Source organism: Geosmithia morbida (genome assembly GCF_012550715.1).
Source record: "Geosmithia morbida isolate 1262 chromosome Unknown scaffold_5, whole genome shotgun sequence".
Taxonomy (NCBI): Eukaryota; Fungi; Ascomycota; class Sordariomycetes; order Hypocreales; family Bionectriaceae; genus Geosmithia; species Geosmithia morbida.
The window spans coordinates 1,028,866-1,050,106 of NW_023336192.1; the positions used below are offsets into that span (position 1 = coordinate 1,028,866).

Here is a 21,241-nt window from a genome sequence, read left to right on the forward strand (position 1 = left end):
TGGAAACAAAAAATCCGAGCAATGAGGAGAGGAAAAGCTGTTGATGTTGTTGAGCAGAGAGGAATAGAATAGTATTACTACTATCACTACTCCGTACCGTGATTTTATTATTCAGAGACCAGACTACTCCCTGCTGCTAGAAATAATATTCAACTACTTAATAGTACCTGGCTCGGGCACTACTGCAGAGAGTGGGCCATGGAGCCCAACACCCCTTGAGACTTGAAACCTACCGAGAACGCCCCCTCTCCGTGTACGGCTGTATTCAGCAATACCGAGTATCAAGCCCTCTACGAGTATATTGGACGATTCACCGCTCCAGTTGTGTATGTTTTGAGAGGGTTTGTTATAATATCAGCTGTTGGGAAATGTGTGCCAGCCATGATGTATTGGGGCGATATAAGGAAACGAGAGAGGCAATTGCTGTATGCGTGTCTCGAGGGCTGTCCACCTGATTCGATGTATTGATATGCACTGTCGAGCGTGTGTATTAGATTTAAACCACACCCCTCTCCGGGACTCTTACGTAGTGGGACGGCCGTAGAGAGATCAGGGAGAGAGGTATTAGTCGCAGTAGCCGCAGTCAGAGAGAGACGTTACTCTCGCTTATGCCTCGTGACACTTATTATTTCAAATCGTGCCTCTTAGAAATCGTTCCATACCATTCTTCTTGCATCCTCGCGGGGACTGTCAGGGGTGCAATATAAGGGAGGGGCAACTTACGTCCTAGGCGCCTGCCTCTTGGGATCAGAGGACAGAGAGAAGGAAGTGGGGGGCTCTTACGACGTAACGATCAACACACTGGGTTTTTTTTTTCTTTTCTTTTTTGTCCCTCACTCTGTACGAACCCTACGCGGGGTTCAACGGGGTTCAACGGGGTTCATCATAATACGTATTCAGATACTCCGTACATACTCGTAGAGTTGTTTTTTTCCACGGCAGAGTACGTACTTGAGGCAATTCCTGGCCCCGCTCGCAGCGGACATTTTACACACGAGAACAGGGATTGCATTGCCGAAACACGCTGGTGAGAGGTGAGCAATACTGAGCTGCTCTGGTATTACTAGGTTCTATATGGACACTCGTAGACGGCGGCTACTGAGTGAAATACCCCCCTCACTACTAGTATCACTACTACTAACTAAGGAATAACACTACCAGACTCATACGGTGGCACTCATCACAGTAAATAATACGGACCCTAATGCTGAGTATGTGCGGAGCTAATGTTGAGTACGTACGGATGCTACTCATGAGGCACCTACACCACGACACCAATCCGTATTTGTCAAGAGCCTCGGAGCAGGTGCGCTGTAGTTGCCAGAAATCGACTGGTTCAGGGGTGTCAATTCCACCACCCATCATCTGTTTGACGCTGGGCCCCATCGATCCCGCTGCTACGGAGAATCATCCATTTGGCATTTAGACGAGGAGGCTGGAGCTCACGGGCCACAAGGCCTACTGGACGTCCCAGTACGGGGACTTCAATGCAAGACCTCACCAGTACAGGACTTCAGTACAAGTATCACCTACGTACAGTAGTAGTGTTACCTATGGAGTATTCTCCTCGCCGGCTCGCCCTTCAACACCCCCTGAAAGACACACTAAAAACCTCCTAAGCCTGCTCCCCCCAACCCGTAGACCTCCCTGGAGACGAGTCCCTAGTCCCCGGCCCTCCATCTTTCGTCCCACCCTCACCCAATCGACGTCCGGCCTCACGCCTAGATTCCCACCCCATCCTCTTTTTTTCGTCGTGCCCTCTTTCTTTCTACCTGCAGACCGCCGCCGAAGCACCACCACCACCGCCACCCCGCCCTCCCTGGAGCCCTCATCGACGAGTCCGTGGTAGTTTGTCGTCTCTCTCTCTTCCCCCTCCCCCTCCTCCTCCTTCTTTTTTTCCCACCTTCTTTCTTACGTTCCCTTTGTTCGTTTTCTGTACAGATATATATCCTCAAAACGGACCTTCTCCGTCTTTACGAGCCTCCCACCCCTCCTGCCCCCTTCGACTCTCTCTCTCCCGTCTTTCCACCCTTGTATCTGGGTGTGGTGCATTTGCTGGAGAAAGCTGTCGTCCCTGACACCCCTGCTCAGAAGAAGGCCGCTGCTCCATGCATCCGGCAACAGGCTGAAGCTGACCCCAGCCCTCTTTTTTCCCTCCTCTTGTACCCGTACCCTTGTTTGTGCTTTTTGTGCTCTCCGAGCTCTCTCCCTCCCTCCCTCCCTCTTGCGTCTCCCACCCTTGTTGTGTGGTGTGTGCGCCTCTCGTCGTTCGATTGGCCCTGCCAAAGAGAGTTGTGTGTGTACGAGTACGAGTTTATAGGCTTTGCTGTATTTGGATAATCCTGTGCTGAGAAGGACAACACCTACGCACAACCCTCCTTCCTCCGTCATGGACGACCTGCGCTTTCGATCGCAGCGTTCGCCTCGCGACGAGTCCAACAACCCTACCACCATGTCTTTGGTCACCCCTCCCCGCAATGGCTCGCGCATGCCTCAACCACCCACGCCCCAGCAGCAGCAGCATTTCCCTCAGCATGCTTCTGCTGCGCCCTCCAACACTGCCGACTCGCGATCCAACCTGCCCAGGCGCTTCACCACCGACTCTGGGCGTATCCCCACGCTGTCCACGGCTTCCCTGATATCTCCGCCCCCGCGCGGCCCCGACCCTGCCCACGAGTACAACAACGTGAGTGTGCTTCTTCTATCTCCGCCTGTCGTTTGTCGTGCTGCTGTTCTTCTCGGCTTCGTGGCTTGCCGACAAGCCTAGTGGTGCTACTGGTAATGCCATGTCCACGTTGACTGGTGTGCCCGAGAGGACAGAGATCATCGATATACCGTCGTCTGTGTTGTGTTCACGGTTGGCCGTGGTTCTTGTACAATTTGCGCGTCGCTAACCTTGCGGACATGACAGGCCTATCACAAGGTGCATCTGGTATGTGTCCTTGACCGACAGTCTCGTTCCCACCTGCCCACCCCCCGGATACCCACATCTTGGCCGACGACTTGGTCATTTCCGAGAGCCCCTCTTCCCTACCCCGATCAAGTCATGCAAGGAAGGCACCTAGACAGTGTTGAACCGCATCGCTATCTTCCTATTGTGCTGCTGATGCTGGAGGCTTGAGAATGGTGGGAACAAAAAAGGAAGGGTAGAACCCCGACGCTGATACTTCTGGCGCAGATTGAGAAGAAGAAACTCGAATATGAGAGGATCCGCGAGCAGCGTCGTCGCTTCGAGCTCGAGATGCAGAAGCTCGACCAGGACTTCCGCCGTGAGGCTCGCGAGTTGGCTCAGATGGAGGAGGATGTACGCATCCACGGTCACCAGTCCGAGCCCACTACCCCCCCGGAGCACCACAACTCTGGCTTCCCCTCCATCTTCTCGAGACCCAGCCGCTACTCCATGTCTAGCCTGGCCTCGCCCCCCGGATTCCAGAACCGCCCTGCCAGATCCGGCTCCCAGCTTATATCCCCACCCTCCGGTGTCGGCCAGGGCCGCTATGGCTGGGATGACGTCCTGCCTTCGCGCTCTGTTCCGCTCACGCGCCGTAACAGTGACGACGAGGATAAGGACGAATCTTTCCGCACTGAGCCTGTCGGTCACCATAGGTCAACTCATAGGTGAGTTTTGACATATATCTTGCCAGTTTTTGTCGTTTGCCTCGCGCCCGCATACCCCTCTTCGTCTTATTCACTGCTGTCTGCCACGAGGCGGATATGATGTTTGCCTTGCAGTCTTACCATCTGTGGTGTCGATTCTGTACCCAGAGCAATATTGTGGCGGGCTGTCTGACCAAGTGGTCAGCTTCTTCTGGCTTTCCGTGTTAGAGGGTGCTCTTGCGGGCGCCTATTTCGTGAGCAAACTAGCACCGGAAGTATGGCTTGCGTTACACAAAAGCGGTTGAACAATGTGAACCTCTCCATTGTTCGCCGAATCCTGCCTTCGACCTTTCCCTTTGCCTCACTTACATTGAATCATTGACCCCTTCCCTTCTTCCCGGTTTCCCGGCAGCCCTCTTCTGGGGCCTCCGTCCATCATCCTAGGCGTATGGGTAGATGTCTTCTTTCCATCTCCTACCTCTCGCATCGCATCGACCTTTCCTGACTTGAGCAATACTAATAATCATGGACCTGTACCCTTATAGTCACCGCTACTCTATGCCGGGATCTCGATCCAAGAACGGCATTCACGAGTCTGGCCTCGACGGCACCAATGTGACGCGCTTCCTCTTTGGAGACGACGAGTCAGGCTACGTGCCTCCCATTCCTGCAGCTGACGAGCGTTTCCCCACCCTCGTTCTTCGTGACGACCAGATGGTAAGTTAGCATAATTATCTTGTCAACTCTCGGTTTCAGGTTCTCTTTATCTACTTCATCTTTTACATCGTTTGCGTGTGTGTGAGGAGCGAGGTGCCCTATTCCCACTAGGCAAGAGGGGGGGGGGGGGTTGTGTGAAGCTAGCAGCTGGCAGAGCTCCTGACGGCTGGCGACGGCCTGTCAGCTTTGCATCGCGTTTGGCACTCATCCCTTGACCGATGCTCTATTCGCGTTGTGTTTTTCTTCTCACTTCCTCCTTCTCAATGCACCCTTCCCTCTCACTTCACTTTGGCACTTAGCTGGGCACCTTGTTGTTGCATATGCCTCTTTCCTCGTCACCATCTTATTACATCTCTGACGTTCTACACCTCCTTTAGCTGTCTGCATCATCGGCTGCCCTCGACCTTGCTTCTTCATCTTCTCCCGGACCCGAGTCACACTCTAGCCACTGGAGCAGTCACATTAACCGTCACCGAACCCAGCAGAGCCTGTCCGGTCTGAACGGACCCTCTTCAAACGTCGGCATTGACGTTGGCGCCCTAAGCCACCGACCCGCCTCTCTTCGCCAGTCGCTCGACCTCTCGTACATCTCTGAGAACGCACCGGACACCATGGTCAACGACGGTCCCGTCCAGGGAAACAACATCATGGCGTCCCCCCCCAGGCTCCCGAGCTCATTTTCTTCTAACGACGTGCCCACGATCAGGAACCCCACTGGCACTGCACCTCTCGGCAGCGGTCCCAACGCCATTACCCATGCTCAGCAGCACTTCCATAACCACAATGCTAGCATGGGTAGGATCCCGGCTGGCGCTGTCCCCACTCGCGGTCACAGCCGAGAGCTCTCTGGTGACCACGGCACCAACGGCAATCGCGAGCAGCAGCAGCCCTTCCAGTCTATCCAGTCTGCCCTGCACGCTAACGCCGCGCCCTTCGGTCCCTCCGCTGCCACGTCCTCCTCCATGGCTAACGTGCCTGTCATGGCTGGCCAGATCCCCTCGCCCACAAACCAGACTCCGGTCAACGCCTTCAACAGCTTTTACCCTCCTCCCAACGGCTACCCCCAACCGGCCAATGGCAACGGAGCTCAGAGCCCCTACGGCATAAACATGCTCACTGCCGGCGTCCAGCAGATGAATGTCAACGGTGCTGCCAATAGTACCGCTGGCTATAATGGACAGAACTTCACGCCGAACTACACCCCGCCTGGACCCTACAACCAGGGTAGCCAGAACCGTGACAGCCAGGCGCGCGTCATCCAGAACCGTCGCCAGATGGACAATGAAGGTAGGTTACTTTGCAAGATTCCCTTCCGTCCAATGCTTGGTTACTAACTGACCATCCCTCGATAGCCATGTCTCGCTACCAGAACATGCCTATTGAATCGTTCCGCGGTCAGATCTACGATCTCTGCAAGGACCAGCATGGCTGCCGTTATCTCCAGAAGAAGCTGGAGGAGCGTGACCCTGAGCATGTCCATCTTATCTGGCTGGAGACGAACCAGCATGTCATCGAGCTGATGACGGATCCTTTTGGTAATTATCTGTGCCAGAAGCTTCTGGAGTTCTGCAGCGACGACGAGAGGACCGTCCTGATCCAGAACGCGTCCCAGGACATGGTCCGGATCGCACTCAACACGCACGGCACCCGTGCTTTGCAGAAGATGATTGAGTACGTCAGTACTCCTCAGCAGGTTCACCTGATAATCGAGGCCCTCCGTTTCCGCGTCGTCGAGCTCATCCAGGATCTCAACGGAAATCACGTCATCCAGAAGTGCCTTAATAAGTTATCGCCTCCCGACTCTCAGTTCATCTTCGATGCCGTCGGCAACAACTGCGTCGAGGTTGGCACCCACCGTCACGGTTGCTGTGTTCTTCAGCGCTGCATCGACCACGCCTCGGGCGAGCAGAAGCTCTGGCTCATCCAGCGTATCACGGACCACTCGCGCGTTCTCGTGCAGGACCCTTTCGGCAACTACGTCGTCCAATACATTATCGACCTGAACCAGCCAACCTTTACGGAGCCCATCGTGGCCATGTTCCAGGGCTGCATCAGCCAGCTCTCCCGCCACAAATTCAGCTCCAATGTCATTGAGAAGTGCCTGCGCTGCTCCGAAGCCCTGTCCAAGGATATGATTGTCGAAGAGATGCTCGACCAGCAGGAGATGGAGCGTCTCATCCGTGACTCGTATGCAAACTACGTCGTCCAGACCGCTCTTGACTACGCTACTCCCCAACAGAAGAACCGTCTTGTCGAGTCCATCCGCCCCATTCTGCCATCGATCCGCAACACGCCCTACGGACGCAGGATCCAGGCCAAGATTACCAGCTTCGACGGCCGCGGAAGCGTGGCGTCCTCTGGACAGGCAACCCCCGCCGACAACAGCCAGGGACAGGTGCCTCTCCGCCCTTCGGGCGGTCACTCTCGCGGCCTCTCTACGAGTAGCAATGCCGTTTCCAACGGCCAGGGTTTGGACCCGGCCATGAAGCCCTACCAAAACGGTGGAGTTGCGCCCGCAGCTACCTCAACGGCCCCTGGTACCGCACCGGTTCCGGCTCCCTTCAACCCGGGTGCCCAGAACAACGTGAATGGGACTGCCCCTTCGGCCAGCCAACCCTCCCAGGGTACCGGATCCCCCTGGATGTAAAACTACTCACAGCAAAGCAACACTCGTTTGCTGCCAGTCGTTACCGGCCGAACTGCTTGTACTGTACTCTACTTGCGACGCTTCTGCTTTTCGATCTGTCCTCTTCTTTTTGGCGGCTCTCCCCCACCAGAACTTTTTACGCAGCACGGTAACGACAAATCCCACGACCATCTGACGAATTTTCTTCGCTGTATTGTCTAAATATCAACAAAAAAAAGAAGACCATATACACAACAACACCCTATCGAGATCTTCAGGAAGCCCTGATTTTCCCCCCTTTTCTCACCCGGCCGACACTGCATTCCTCCTACCTCGCATCTGCCATGCCCCTTTTTCCTGCATGCATGGCTGCTCTGCGTGTATACTATTCGAGGGAAAGGAGTTGAGGAAGAAGATGAAAAAAGGCGTTTCATTTTCCCTCAACTCGTTAGCCCCATTCAACCAGACTCTGCCGAATTCCTTCATAGGTGATACCAACTTGCAACTATGAAGCAGTCAGCACTGGTATCGTTCACCTGCAAAGGGGATTTTCTTGAAGAGTAGCAACGCCACTATGTATCTGTATTTCGAATCCGTCATGCACCGCATCTGCCATAGATAATATCCCCCAAGCTCTTCTATCACTCATTTCCTTATTTTTTTTTCGGTATGTTTTTTTTTCTCGATATGTTATATTTCTTCTCTCTCTTCTTTTCTTACTTTATTTTCCCGAGTTTTCGTTTTTTCAACTTTAGCGGAGGAGGTTTTGTCTTATAGTTTGCTTCTGATGAGACGCATGACGACAGTTATCTGCCATGAGTTATCGCGATGCTCTGAATGAGGGAAGGCTGAATTGGGTCTGATTTTCGAGGTCGGCAGCTGTACATTTGGGTACAGACGCGCAAGGAAAGGTGGAAAAAGGGTATGCTACTGATGGATGATGATGCGAATGGGATTGCAATGTGCAATGTGCCATGTGCAGTGGTTTGATGTATATACACCATCTTCCCTTTCCCAGACCTTTTTTCTAAACCTCTTCTGTTCTTTTTTTCTTACTTTTTCTTTACTTGTTGTCTAGTTTCTCTCTTTAGTTTCCCCACGTCTTGATATTGAGAAGAAATCTTTTCTCTGTTGTACGATGGTTTTCTAGACACGGGGATAATTGATTAATAGCGCTACTTTTTGCCAGTGATGGTTACGGTGAAGATGAAGATTCAAGAAAACCATGTGCGTAACAAACTAAACGCTTGGTGGTGGTGGGGGTGCAGGAGTTAGGACGGCTGATAATAAACCGTGATGGTATCAACTAGTAGTTAGGTGCGAAGCCTACAGTCAATATATGCACTATAATCATAAATTGGATACTCTACAGGGAGTACTTTCATGAACACGTTCCGGATATACAGACGCAATGAACGGTGCGCATCGACGTGAAACAGAGTGAAGCAGGGGTGAAAATTATCATCATTTCCCCATATCCGTGTGCTACTTCATATGATGGGGAATAGGAAAGTATGAGAAGAATCAGGCACGTCCAGCCCATAACCATCACCTGCTCACAAGCAAAATGAATGTTTTGTTGTTTCATTTTTTTATTCTTTCTTGATTTCATCCTCAACACATCTCCCACGTTTTGATTTTTGCTGTCATGACCAAAAGAAAAAGACAAAGACCGAAAACCGAACCGGATTCTCTCGCCCCGAGTAAATATGCTAAGCGACACGTCGCCGTCGCGGCCACCGAAGAGATGGGCGACGAGCTTATCGGTAACGCCACAGGGAGGTGGTGTTGTTGCGCTTCCAAGTCTTTCTGCGGCCGGCCTTGGTGTTGTTGTAGCGGTGGCCCTTGTTGAGACCGCGCGACTTCTTGCCGGTGGCGGTGAGGCCGCGGGACTCGCGGTGCTTGTGGACAGGGTTGACGATCCAGTTGATGCGGGGGTCGATGCGGATGGCCTTGTGGTTGGGGTCGACGAGGATGACCTCGTAGTACTTGTAGGTCGAGTCCTGGTTGATCCAGTACGAGTTGAGGACGCGGAGGTTGGCGCAGCGGCGGCCGACACGCTCCTCAGCCGTAGCCTTGAGGGAGCGCTGGTACTTGAGCTGGTTGATACCCATGTTGGTGGGCTTACCTGTACGCACAAATCTTCGTTAGCATTTTCGTCCCTGATGATTTGTCTATGCTAGAGGAGAGGAAAAAGAAAAACATACCGTAAGTGGCACCCTTGGGGGCGGGCCTCTTGCGTCCACCACGGCGAACACGCACGCGGTAGATGACATAGCCCTGCTTGGCCTTGTAGCCGAGACGGCGGGCCTTGTCGGGGCGAGAGGGGCGCGAAGCACGGTGGATCACGTTGAGTTGACGGAACTTTGTGGGAGTTAGTATTCTGTGTGTGTTCCTTTTTTTGTGACAACCAGCGGGCATCCACAGTCCGGGCATTTGTCTCGAGAGAAAGTGCGTATTCCCATCCTCATTCGACAATTGCAATTCGCTGAATTTGCCCGGTGAAATTCGGAATGGCTTGTTCTTGATAACGTACCTCCCAGCAGCGGACGCGCAGCAGAAACTGCATGACATCCGACTGCTTCTTCTTGGAGAGCTCCTCGACGTACTTAAGGGCACCCATCTTGACTGTGTACCTGGTCAGTAAGGGCAGTTCAATCAAGATGTATATGTATATATATATACGAATCCTTCAAACAAGAGAAGAAAGAGAATTTAGGTGGAGGGTATAAGATTTCGACGTACCGGTTTGGGATAATTCGACCTGGGGGGTTAGTTGAGGGGGAGGAGGTTTCGATCAAGACAGAGAGTGAAGAAAAAAGACCAAGAGGGCACAAATTTCGGGGTTGGGTGGAATTTGCTGTGAGGAATGAAAAAAAGGGCATTTGTGGGCGACTAGAACCATATTCGGTTTAGCGGCATGGAAGCAAGTTCCCCTCAGCCCTGGGTGAAGGATGAGTCATCATAGGTACGTACCTGAGTACTTTGCGTGGGGAAAAAATAAATAAAAAATCAAGAACACGACATTAAGCAACTACAAATACGGACTGGCCCATTACCATTCTACTCACTTACACTCCTCCCCCAGAAGCCCTGCAAAACAAGCGACAAGATCCCTTGCCATCCTCCCCCATGTCACGTCGTCTCTCCCGGGCCTAACACCCTCGTACAAGTCCCACGCAACCCGCTGAACCGCATCTGTGGGGGGTATGTGGGAAGCAGTAGCAGGAGCATTAGGCAGTACGATGTCATTGATGGTACTGGCCGCCGTAGCAACAGCATGCCTGTTCAGCCTGGACAAGTGCCGCTGGTCCTGCGTCCAGAGCATCCACGCCGGTCTTTCGACGCCCGTAGTCTGTGTCGCCAGGAGTCTATACTCTTCCGTACGGGTGAGGAGCTGTGTCAGTACGGCTGATGCCGCTTCTGCCGTGACGTTGGTGTCGGTGGGAGGTGGGAGGTGGCTGCGTATAGAGGCCATGATGTTTGCTATGGGCGTTCTTTAGTAAGGGCTGTCAGTGGCTTATAGCATAGGAGGTAATGTGTGTGTATGTGTCTGTGTAGTGCCTACTCTTTGTCCTCCCGGATAGACTTGACAAAGACATCGAAGGCATCGTGGATCTGGTCCTTTACCCCATCGGCGTCGACACGGTATTTCCTGATGGACGATTGGGAATCTTGGAAGAATATTCTGTGGGATGGCGTCAGCCTGGTATTTCCAGATGTCTTCTTGTCTGTAGCATACCTGCTCGCATATCCGAAGGCATCCTGGCTTTGCCGCTTGGCCCCGCTACCCTTGGCTGCTCTCTTGGCAGGCTGTCGTCTCTTCGGGGGTGGTTGTGACGTTTCAACATCACTGCCTGCTTGTTGTTTCTGTCAGTGTTTTGCAAGAGGCGAGTGAGCATGGTACTATCAACTCACCGACAGACGCTCTCTTTCTTGTGAGGGGCGGCATCTTAATAGGAGGGAAGGAGTACCTTGATCTTCTCAAAGGTGATTGTAATTTGATGTTTCCTTTGTGTGTCCTCTTAATGTTTTGATGGCAAGAGCTGGATCTACATGGCAAGTCGCTCCATCGCACCTTCCTTTACACTCTCCTGCCATCCCAACACGCTTCAATGTCGGCAAGCAAACCAAAACTCTACAAATTTCGCAGCGCAGAAGAACTCAATATGCACTAAGGTAATTACAGCATCGATCAGAAAATAGATAATATATTTCGGATATCACAACCCCCCGTCCAATCCAGATTTGCAGTCTTATTTGTTCATCATATCATCTTGTCTTTCGTCTTTCATTCGCCCTATCCTCGTCTTTTTTTTTTGACATCTCTCTCCCCCTCTCGTTCTTACTTTTCTTTGATGTCACATAACCACGGTCCATAAACACACACCCACCCAAACGGAATTTCGAGAGAGAAAACACAAAATAAAAAGAACCAAAGATATATATAGAAAAAGAAAACGTACATAAGAAAGCCAAAGCCAAAAACCCGACGCAACCTGAGCTCTCTTGTCTATAAAATCTTTACCCTTTGCCGTATAAGTAATAGTAATAATAAAAAGGAAACATAAAATCTCCTGGGCCCCGCCAAATCCATTCTTTGTCTTTTTTTTGTTGTTGGTCATGAAAGGTATCGCGGGTTGTAAGGAAAAAAACCGACAGTGAAAAAGGCAAGAAACAAGTATATGGAAACCGAAGCAGTTGGTAACATGAAAAAAAAGAAGTATAAGAAAAAGAAAAAGAACATAATTAACAGTGAATATAATCAATCCATCAATGGTATCCTAGCTCCGTTGTAAACGAGTCAGAAAGGCAAAGGAAAAAAAAAGTATCATGTCATGTCAAAAAGGGGAAAAAAGAACGTTCAGCATCACCCAGAATTCAGTGACAATCCTTGAAATGCAGCGGCATTCCAATCACCCTGCGGCGTCACCATTCCCGGCATCCCCTGCCCATGAGGACTCTGCTGAGGCGTCGGGAACCGGTGATGACGCATACTGGTAGCTTGCTGGAACCCACCAAACTGCTGTTGTTGCTGTTGCTGGTGTTGTTGCTGCTGGATACCCATACCCATACCCATACCGATGGCGCCGGGGAAGCCGCCACTGCCGTCAAGACTAGGTGATACCGCGCCATAATGTAGACGGGCATCGCCAAAGGCTCCCCCGCCCTGGGCGTAGGCGTAGTTCGGCACTCCCGTTGCTGCTGCGGCGGGGATGCCGACGCCGACGCCACCACCGTAGCCACCGCCTGATCTATCGGGGACGAAATGCTGCGTGGGACTGGGACGGAAAGCTCGGCCACCTCCACCACCAAAGGCCTGCTGCTGATGCTGCTGTGCTTGCTGCTGCTCCTGGTGCTGCTTCTGCTGCTGCTGCTGCTGTTGAGTCTGGGTCTGACGACCATCATTGGTTGACCGTCCAACCCCTACAGCACCGGGACCAACTCCACTAGGGGCCTGGATACCGAGCGTGGGACTGGCGAAAGAGGCAGGGTTGATAGCCGACATCCAGATACGTGTCTTGTAGATCTTGAAAAGATCGGTGACGAGGGGATTGAAGTTGATGTAGGCGTCGGCGAAGTAGTAAAACGTAAGTTTTTTCCAGTCCCTATTCTCAAGGTCAGCAGCCTAAAACGAGGGGGGTGGAGGGGAGCCTCCTTTCTTCTACTCGAGACGAAAGGAAGAGGGTGGGGGGAGAGAAAACATACATCTGAAATTCAGCATCAAGTATCTCCATGTTGAGCCCATGCTCCTTGACCTTTTGCATGCAGACCCTCTTGGCCTTGGCCTCCTGTCCCTCCTTGTCCCTGAGTGAATGCACCTCGTGATTCTGCGCCAGCCTCTTGATGAGTTTCGGCCTGAGCTCGCCGGCGGCAGCACCGTTGGGCTCTTGGAGGTGGCCATGATGTTGATGTTGCTGCTGCTGCTGCGGGGGCGGTCCCATGCCTCCTATCGCGCTGCCCTGCAGGCCGAGACCACCAGCACCAACGCCTCCGCCATTGCTGCTGTTTGACAGCAGCGACGACGATGACGCCAAGAGGCCCGATCCCGATGTGGTACCGTCCTGCGCGGCAGCCGCACCCTGCGAGTACATCATGAGCCACTTGTAGTGCTCCTCGGCGTAGTGCTCCTTGAGCTCCTTAGCCGTTTGCCAATCTACATTGCCCTTGGCCACAGTACCCAGATCGGTGCCGCGGTCGGCCTCGACGATGACAAGATCGCCCGGCTTCACCGTCAGCCCAGTGCCCTCTTGTATGTAGAACACGTCGGCGCGGGCGCATTTGAACAGGACGATGTGGAGGAGCTGGTTGTGTCGGGGTTGGCCCATGGTGTACAGGCTGCGGTGAGGCGAAGCAGGGCGGTGGTGAAACTGGCCGCCCACGCCTACGCCAAAGGGTGGTGGCGGGGCTTGCTGGAAGGGGTTCCCCCCTCCGAATACACCACCCGGTGGTCCTCCTGCTCCTATGTACGACGCGTTGCTGGAGGCGCTGGTGCCAAAGGTCGAGGGGTCGGGGTAGCCGGGCGGCATCATCTGGTGCTGGCCGTCGGGTGTCGTGGAATCCAGGGGGCCGGGCCCCGAGTCGGCGATGGAGCTGATAGATCCCTGGCGGGTGGGCATGTTGGCAAACGAATGGCGTCGGCTCTGCGAGGCGTCGTTGATGGGGACACCCGGCGTCGACCACAGAGCCTTCTTGAGGTTGCTGTTGCTATCTGCCTTGCTGTTGCTGCTGCCGCCAAAGGGGGAGCGAAACTGCGGCCCACCAAACTCGCTCATGCGGCGGCCAGCAACTCCTTGGCCCCCGACTCGCGCGCCGCCATACAGATCGACGCCGCCTGCGTCATTCAGCTCGTCCAGCTCGTCGACGGCATAGTCTAACTCCTCCGGGACGGATTCCTGGAGGGAATGACCCCCGCCGTTAGAAGTAAAGTAAGGCCCCCCGCCTGTGGACGCGCGCGGTCGCATGCGGGCGTACTGCTGCTGGCGAAGGATGGCATTCTCGCGGGCAAGCATCTCAATCATCTTGGACTCGGAGCTGCGGTGGAAGGAGCCCTGCACGGACTCCGAGGCGCTCTCGTCGTCATCCTCGTCATCCTCGACCTCCTTGACCTTGCCGAGCATGGATCCGTCGTTGGCCATTTCGCTCAGCATGCTAGGCCGCGAAGGGCGGTGCTGCAGGCCCGGGTGCCGTGCACGTCCTCCTCCGTGCATGGTGGCGACGCTAGTAGAGGAGGACGAAGGACCCGGTGCAGATCCGATGACGAGGTTGGCCTCGGGGTCCGTCTGGCCCACAGAGTAGGATTGGGAGCGGTATGTCTTGGGCGTCGGGTGAAGCGGGATGGCAAAGGGGATCTGCGAGTTCGAGGCGCCGTCACGAAGGGTGGGTGAGGTCTGAACGGCGCCGAGATCCGGACCGAAGAAAGAGTTGGACGAGGGTACGGTGGATGTCGGGGAGGGAAGAACTTCACTCAGTCGCTGGGGAGGATCCTTACGGTCCGTGTTCCATATGCCCGTCCCCCAGGGAAATGTAGGCGCGACCGGGGGAGCCCTACTGATGCTCGACGAGGCGGCGTGGGAGCCCCAGGTGCTTGCTGCTGCGGAGGTGACGCCAGTTTCGGCCGAGGGCGTGCTGGGATTCGAGGCTGTGGGCGACATGGAGCCGCTGGCGATGGAGGATTTCCGGGGGCGGGCGAAGGATGAGGTGGATGTGTCATTGAGCCACGAGGAGCGGCGGACGGGATTCTGGTGCTGGGCAGGTGGCACCGAGGCATCTAGACGATGATCGCCCTCATCGTCAGAGCTGGCGAGGGCCTCGGAGTCGGGCGTCGAGGTGCGCGCATTCACCTTCTCAAGTAGGGGGTTCGTATTGGTCGGGGTAGTCTGGGGACCGATGGCAGGCTTTGCGGTGGGCCCCGACTTGAGTGAACCAGAGCTCATGATGGAAACCAATTGTCCGCTGTGGGTGGGAGTGGGTTTCTTTCTTAACTCCCTGGAAGGAGTAGGAGAAGAAAAAGAGAAGGGAAGAGGAAGATGATGTGGGTGGCGAGCGGGGTGATTGAGGTGATTATAATGAGCTGGCGATATGTCGTTACGCCGCTACGCCGTTGGTGACCAACTCAAAGGCAGCAGATAAGTTGGCGGCATATATGGGGTAGGCTGCAAAAAGTAAGAGAGGAAAAAATAGCTGCGGGGAGCAAAAGGCGTCAAGGTGCTCTCGGTGACGACTGTGTGGGGGGCGTGAGAGTTCCGTCTCTCTCAAAGGGAAATCAGGTGAGGTGATAGTAGCACGTGATGCTATTTTTTTTTCTATAACAGCAGCAGGGTGGCGATAAATAAACAAAAAAGACAAGAGGGGAAAAAAGTGCGAATATGTGTCAATGACAGAACGGCCAAACGCCTGTGAATGGTTGACGAACGGACGTTAGCTGTAAGATGACAGTGACGCTTTTGCGTGGTGAAGGCTTAAGATTTAGACGGCGGTGAACGTTGTGATACGGGCAGTCTGTCTCTTGTAGGCGTCTCTCGTGGCAGCAGACATGTGAGGGGTGAGACGTGAAGCGAGAAGGATGAGAGAGCACAGTGGGGGTGTAGGAGGTACTTGTGTGTGAAGTGCGTGTGTGAGGATGAGGATAAGAGGAAAGGGGATGAGGCTCACCAAAGCAAAAAGAATCGCACGCGTCTATACAGTATGGAGGATTCAAGTTTTGTTGGTTTAAGCGAGGAACCAGGGAAGACTAGATGGGCGTTCCAGCTGCTCAAATCAGATACAATGGGTTCGACGGAAATAAGAGAATCCGGGACAGACGCGCTCTGCTGACAGAGAGTAAGAGAGAGAAAGAGAAAAGGGTGTGTGCGCCTACGTGGCAAAAGCCAAGGCAGAGGCAAAAAAAAAATGTAGTGAAAAAATGAGAAGAAATGGCCGAATAGAAGAAAGAGGCGGCTAAAAAAGGTGGTGGAGGTGTGTGGTGTGTGATTGTGTGTGTGTAATATGTGTGTGTGTAATGTGTGTGTGTGTGTGTGTGTGTGTGTGTGGGCGAGTATAATGATGTCTAAAAAAATAATTAAAGCAGGCGAGAGTCTAACCCAGACGATGAACCAGGAGTCGAGAAGGGAAGAAGAATATGCTGAAGCGAGGTGTCGCGTGGTGTCTGAATATGTGAAGCTGTATACTGAATATACAGTAGTGGGTGTAACAGACCACAGAGAAGGCCCACGAAGGTGACAGCGGTGGTGACTCCTGAGAAGAAGAAGGAAGAGAAGAAGAGGAGGAATAGGATAGGTAGGTCGAGGTGAGATGAGATGAGGTACAGAACAACCCAGGCGCGTTGGTGGGGAATTGAGGAGTAGCAGCAGCAGCAGTATTAGGTAGAGCAGTATTACTTCGTAGCAGTAGGCTGTAGCAGTATTGCTACTGGGCTGCAACCCAGGAGGAAGATAGAGAGGAGGAAGATGTGGATGTCGTAAGGTCTCCGTTTTCGTAGGGTGTGCTTTTCTTCTTTTTTTAGCCGCTAGAAAAAAACCGTGTGAAACTGGAACACCGGGGGGGGAGAGAAGGAGAGAGGCGCAAAAAGAGGAGAGGAGAAGAGCGTGCGTTCAGGTGGTGCCTGTATGTGCGCAGACGCACACACACACGAGAAAGAGAGAGGGAGTGAGGGAGTGAGAAAGAGTGAATTGCCAGTCGACGCGGACGCTCACCTCACGCCCATTGCCAGATGCCTCGAATATTTGGAGAACGTATAGAATAATTTTAAAGTAAAATGGTGTTGCGCAATGGGGCCAACGGCGGTGAGGGGAGGCAGGGAAAGAAAGAGATGAGGAGAAGCAAGACAAGAGGAAAGCAACAGAACGGGGGCTCGGGTAGATGCAAATGAAAATAGGGGAAACAGGCGAGACAAGGCCTGACCTTGGGAAAGCGGGGGCGGCTTATGGAGGCGACAAAGAGGTTTGAGGGGGGGGGGGGGGGGGGGGGGGTAAAGTTGGTAACGTTAAAGACGGCGCTGTGAGAAGCAAGGAGGACCGCCTGTAAATCTGTACGAGCTGGCCTGTAGAGGTAAAAGGTATATTGTTAATGACCCGAAGTGGTTGCACTGTCAGTGGAGAGGAGAGGGAGAGCTACCAAGTTGGACTGGACGGTGGGACGGACACAACTTGGAAGATGGGAAGTCGTACGAGTTAGCGTTGGTGGGGCACGTGCAGTTTGTAGCTGGTTGCAGGTGCGGTTCTGTCGGTAGGCCGGGGTAGACGTTATATTATTTATCTCTCTATATGCGGGAGAATAAATACGAAGCTTAGAACTGAATTGTACTTTGAGTCTTGTGAAGCGAATGGGTTAAGCCGACAGGAGAGACTTGGAGTGAAGCAGTGGTTGGTTCTAGAGCACCGAACAAAACTCCGTTACTCGAGCACTAATGGATAGCGCGGATCGACAAGAACAGGGCCCTGGACGGTCGAGGATGGAACGAGGATGGAAAGTGGAGAGCCAAAGTATGGGGTAAATGTCAGGGTTGAGGCGAGCAGGCACACAATGTCTTTTTTGGCATTGCCCTTGGTTTTTTTTTTTTGCACGCACACATAGGGGAGATCAAAGACATGTCCTTTGATCGGAATGAATTCGACCCATGTCAATCAGACAAGTGACTAGAAATATATGAAGAAGTCCCTAGGCATAGATGCTTGCGCTAGTAACAGTCGCAGGTTTATTTAGACCCTGTAGATGTATCATCGGCCAGCCATAATATTGACTCTAATACTCCGCACTCGAGGCCACCACTATTACATAGTATTACTACTAACTACCTGTATTTCAATGCACTAGGTAGCACTAGGTAGTGCTAATGCACAGCAGACGTCTACCTGCCGTAATACTTGAAGTGGCTGAGTGGCTGACCAGGAAAACGGCGAACCGCAGTCAAGGGTCCTCCTGTTCTTCTGTCCCGTCTCTGCGGGGAGAGGTTCTATATAATCAATTATGGAGTCAGGAATATATATAAGAAGAGAGGGAATAAAAATAAAAAGAGATAAAAGAAATAAAAGAAGAAAGAAGTGGTTGTGTGGGTGAAAACGATAAGTGGCGCTAGGTGGCGCTGGGTGGGCATATCTCGAATCTCTTATGTGGATTATGCAATAACGGGGGGGGGGGGGAGCCGGTAGGACTCGGAGGGCCAGAACTGGCAAAGCTGCCGGACGGGTGAAGAAGGCTGAAGCATAGCCAGAGCCTCTGAAATCGACCTTGTATTATTATTATGTGCTGGGCGTTGAACGTAAAACGTGCAGCTCTGCTCCCGGAAAACTTGCTGATATTGAATATAGATGCTACTCTACCATCGCTAAGTCTGGCTGTTTTCGTCGCCGTCCCAAGATTATTAACTAAGTATCAACACTTCGATACGAACTGGAATAACCTCATCGCCGATCCATCTCGTCCCTCTTCTTTTAGCCTTTTTCAACCCAATCTGACCATTCATTCAGGAAAATGTACATTTTGATACGCAATATGGCCACCACCAATTTCGTCAATGACACCCCTCTTCCAAAGAAATACCCCGTCCTTGCATCACCGGTCAAGAATGCTTTCTTTCATCCTGGGATATATACATCCATGTCCCTCCTCCTGGCCATCCTGAAGAGGACAAAAACCCCAGTCCCGCCTTCGCGCGCCCCCCCTCGATCCGGGGATCGATCGTCCCTCCCCGCCCTCTCTCCCTTACATGCCCCCTCCCTCATGGTGCAATACTGCTAAATGGTATTTATGTCCCACATACAGAGAACCCCGCTTCCACCACACACACTCTCTCTCTCGTAAGACCGATTCGACACCACTTTCTCCCTAAGCTTCTCCCTTGTCTCTCTCCTTCCAAAAAAAAAAAAGAAAAAAAAAGAAGAAAAAAAGGAGCGAGGCGAAAGAGTAGCAAAAGTCAACCATACGCCACCGACTCGGTCCTTGCGTGTATCCATCCCTGTGACGCAACATCACACGATCAGTTTCTTTTGGTATTTTATTTTATTTCCCCCTCTCCCGCTCCACCAGCCAGTTAGATGAAAGAATATGAAAGGATAGTAATGCACAGCTCTCCCTCTCTCTCCACGTTACACACACACACGCATCATTTTTCCCCGCGCAGCACTTTTTAGCCAATACCGGTCTATAGACCTGGTGCAGCCTACGTATGAATGCACCGTACAGGGTTTCAATCCTCGTGACCTCTCTACCCCGGATTTTCGTTTCTTCTCCGCTGCTCCCTTCTTACTTAGTATACCTCTCCTGAATCCATCATTCCCCGTTGGCCCTCCTCCTCCCGCTGGCTGGCTGCAGAATGTAGCATGCATGTAGGTCCTTGTGGCGTAATATCTCACCCGATAGCCAGCCCACACTCTTTTCTTTTCTTTTCTTTTCTTTTCTTTCTCTTTCTACTTCTCTTTTGCCTAAAAAAAAAAGAGGAAGGCTTTTTGTCTTGAATAATTGCCCTAGGTGTACATTTGTAAATTCATGACGGACGCATTGCTAGAATCTGTTTGTCTCTTGAGGGGTTACCCTAATCCGGAACACTCCGTCTCCTCCCGCCCACCGGCAGTCTTCCATGGCTTGGGCTAATGTTGACTGTATGAAGAGAGTACGTTTAAAGGAGATTTTAAAGCACTGTGTTAAACAAAATAAGTGTCAGCATGCAGTTCTGTGCTATAGGCAGGGACTGCACAACGTCTTCATCTCTCCATGTTCTGTCCAAACTTTCAATGAAAAATTCCAGAACAATAGGGGACGGTTTCAATCATCGGGAGGGGCAAACCTCCCGCTGCTTCCGGGCAGCTTGACTCATGGACAGGATGGTGTCCTTGTGACGGGTATCTATTGTACTGTACTAATCTAGAACTGTTGTACATTTTTTTTTCTCCATGCCTAGTTTCCCTCCGTTGAGATTGAATAATCGGAAAGAAAAAGGAATGAAGAAGATTTGGAAAAAGACTCCAAAAGAAAGAAGGTAAAGAGAGCGATTACGTGTCCTCCTATGCGGGAATGGCCCCCTTCTGCTGCTTCAGCTTCTCTTCGAACTTGGCAAACTCGTCGATCGCAATCTGCTCTCCCTCATCCATGACCTGATGGACCTCGGTGACTTCTTCGATCTGTGTTCAGGTGATTAGTATTTCATTTCGTCTCTTATGTGACAGAAAATAATAACGGTAGTGTTCGACCTGTCCAGGGGAGAAGGGGGGAAATGTGAGAAAGAGAAATACTCACATAATGTTTGAGCATACTCTCAATACCATTCTTGAGGGTGACGGTGCTGGAGTCACACGTCCTGCAAGCCCCGCGAAGCTTAAGCTTGACGACGCCGTCGTCGAAGCCGTGGAACTCGATATCGCCGCCGTCCTCCTGAATGGCGGGACGGATCCTGGTCTCAAGGAGCTCCTTGATCATGCCGACGACGTCGTCGTCGTTCTCGTTGTAAGCGAGGCTGTCCTCTTCCGCCTCGTGCTCGGCGCCGTCGTGGTTGGCGGTGATGTTGACGATGGCCTCGCCCGACGTGATGGCCTCGGTGACGAGGGCGAAGATCTCGGGCCGCACGTGCGCCCACTCGGTGTCGGCCGACTTGGTGACGGTGATGAAATCGGCGCCGTAGAAGACGGACGTGATGCCGTCAATGTTCATCAGCTTCGACGCCAGCGGGGACGGGTACGGCGGCGAGATAGTTGACCGGGGGCTCATGTACTCGATGAAGGGCGTGTTGAGGCTTTCCGGGACCACCTGGTGGTTCGGAATGAACTTGAGCGCGTCGGGGTTGGGCGTGCCCTCCGTTTGGATGAAGATGCTGCGCACGCCTCCCACGGCCGACAGGAACTTCTGCTGACGCTGACGCTGCTGCCGCAACAGACTCGTCGGAGCTTGTGGTCTCGACACTGCATATCCCGCCCGCGTACTCAGGGGACGTGCCATCGGTGCGGCGCTGCTCCGAGAGAACCTCGGTGATGGTCGGATGTGGCATTCCAGCGTGGTAGATAGAAGGCGCGAGGCGGCGCGAGGCATCATCGTCTTGGTTGACGAAGCCATTTTATATGTGCGTGTGAATGTATATAACGTTGTTTCTTGTCTGAAAATCGTATTATTCTCTTTTTTTTTTCGTTGGTTCTGTTGCTATAGTGTAATGGGTTGTTCGATCGGGGTGATGCTGGTGGTGGTTATGTATGATGTATGTTTTCTCTGGGTCATCCATTGCCACCGACGTCGCCAAGCGTCCTTTTCTTCCTCGTCCATTTTACCGTTCGGAGCCGACAATTACTAATGCCTGACTTGTGAAGAAGCCGACTG

The 21,241-nt window shown here is 52.7% G+C and overlaps 5 protein-coding genes across 5 annotated transcripts; 2 read left to right on the forward strand and 3 right to left on the reverse strand.

Moving 5' to 3' along the window:
• Window positions 1-2,389: 2,389 nt before the first annotated feature.
• On the forward strand, window positions 2,390-3,622 carry GMORB2_6314 (uncharacterized protein; the record flags this gene model as incomplete). Its single annotated transcript, XM_035468284.1, has 2 exons — window positions 2,390-2,686; window positions 3,146-3,622. 2 exons carry the CDS (start codon window positions 2,390-2,392, stop codon window positions 3,620-3,622), a joined length of 774 nt encoding a protein of 257 aa, XP_035322265.1.
• Window positions 3,623-4,122: 500 nt separating this feature from the next.
• Window positions 4,123-6,961, forward strand: GMORB2_6315 (uncharacterized protein; the record flags this gene model as incomplete). The annotated part of the gene is made up of 3 exons (XM_035468285.1): window positions 4,123-4,314; window positions 4,749-5,601; window positions 5,667-6,961. 3 exons carry the CDS (start codon window positions 4,123-4,125, stop codon window positions 6,959-6,961), a joined length of 2,340 nt encoding a protein of 779 aa, XP_035322266.1.
• Window positions 6,962-8,700: 1,739 nt separating this feature from the next.
• Window positions 8,701-10,418, reverse strand: GMORB2_6316 (large subunit ribosomal protein L15e; the record flags this gene model as incomplete). The annotated part of the gene is made up of 4 exons (XM_035468286.1): window positions 8,701-9,068; window positions 9,148-9,304; window positions 9,477-9,568; window positions 10,016-10,418. The coding sequence occupies 4 exons, from the start codon at window positions 10,416-10,418 to the stop codon at window positions 8,701-8,703; spliced, it is 1,020 nt and encodes a 339-aa protein (XP_035322267.1).
• A 1,392-nt stretch (window positions 10,419-11,810) lies between these two features.
• On the reverse strand, window positions 11,811-14,877 carry GMORB2_6317 (Cell fate regulator YaaT, PSP1 superfamily; the record flags this gene model as incomplete). Its single annotated transcript, XM_035468287.1, has 2 exons — window positions 11,811-12,549; window positions 12,650-14,877. The coding sequence occupies 2 exons, from the start codon at window positions 14,875-14,877 to the stop codon at window positions 11,811-11,813; spliced, it is 2,967 nt and encodes a 988-aa protein (XP_035322268.1).
• A 5,064-nt stretch (window positions 14,878-19,941) lies between these two features.
• Window positions 19,942-20,983, reverse strand: GMORB2_6318 (NFU1 iron-sulfur cluster scaffold-like protein, mitochondrial; the record flags this gene model as incomplete). The annotated part of the gene is made up of 2 exons (XM_035468288.1): window positions 19,942-20,058; window positions 20,174-20,983. 2 exons carry the CDS (start codon window positions 20,981-20,983, stop codon window positions 19,942-19,944), a joined length of 927 nt encoding a protein of 308 aa, XP_035322269.1.
• Window positions 20,984-21,241: the final 258 nt, after the last annotated feature.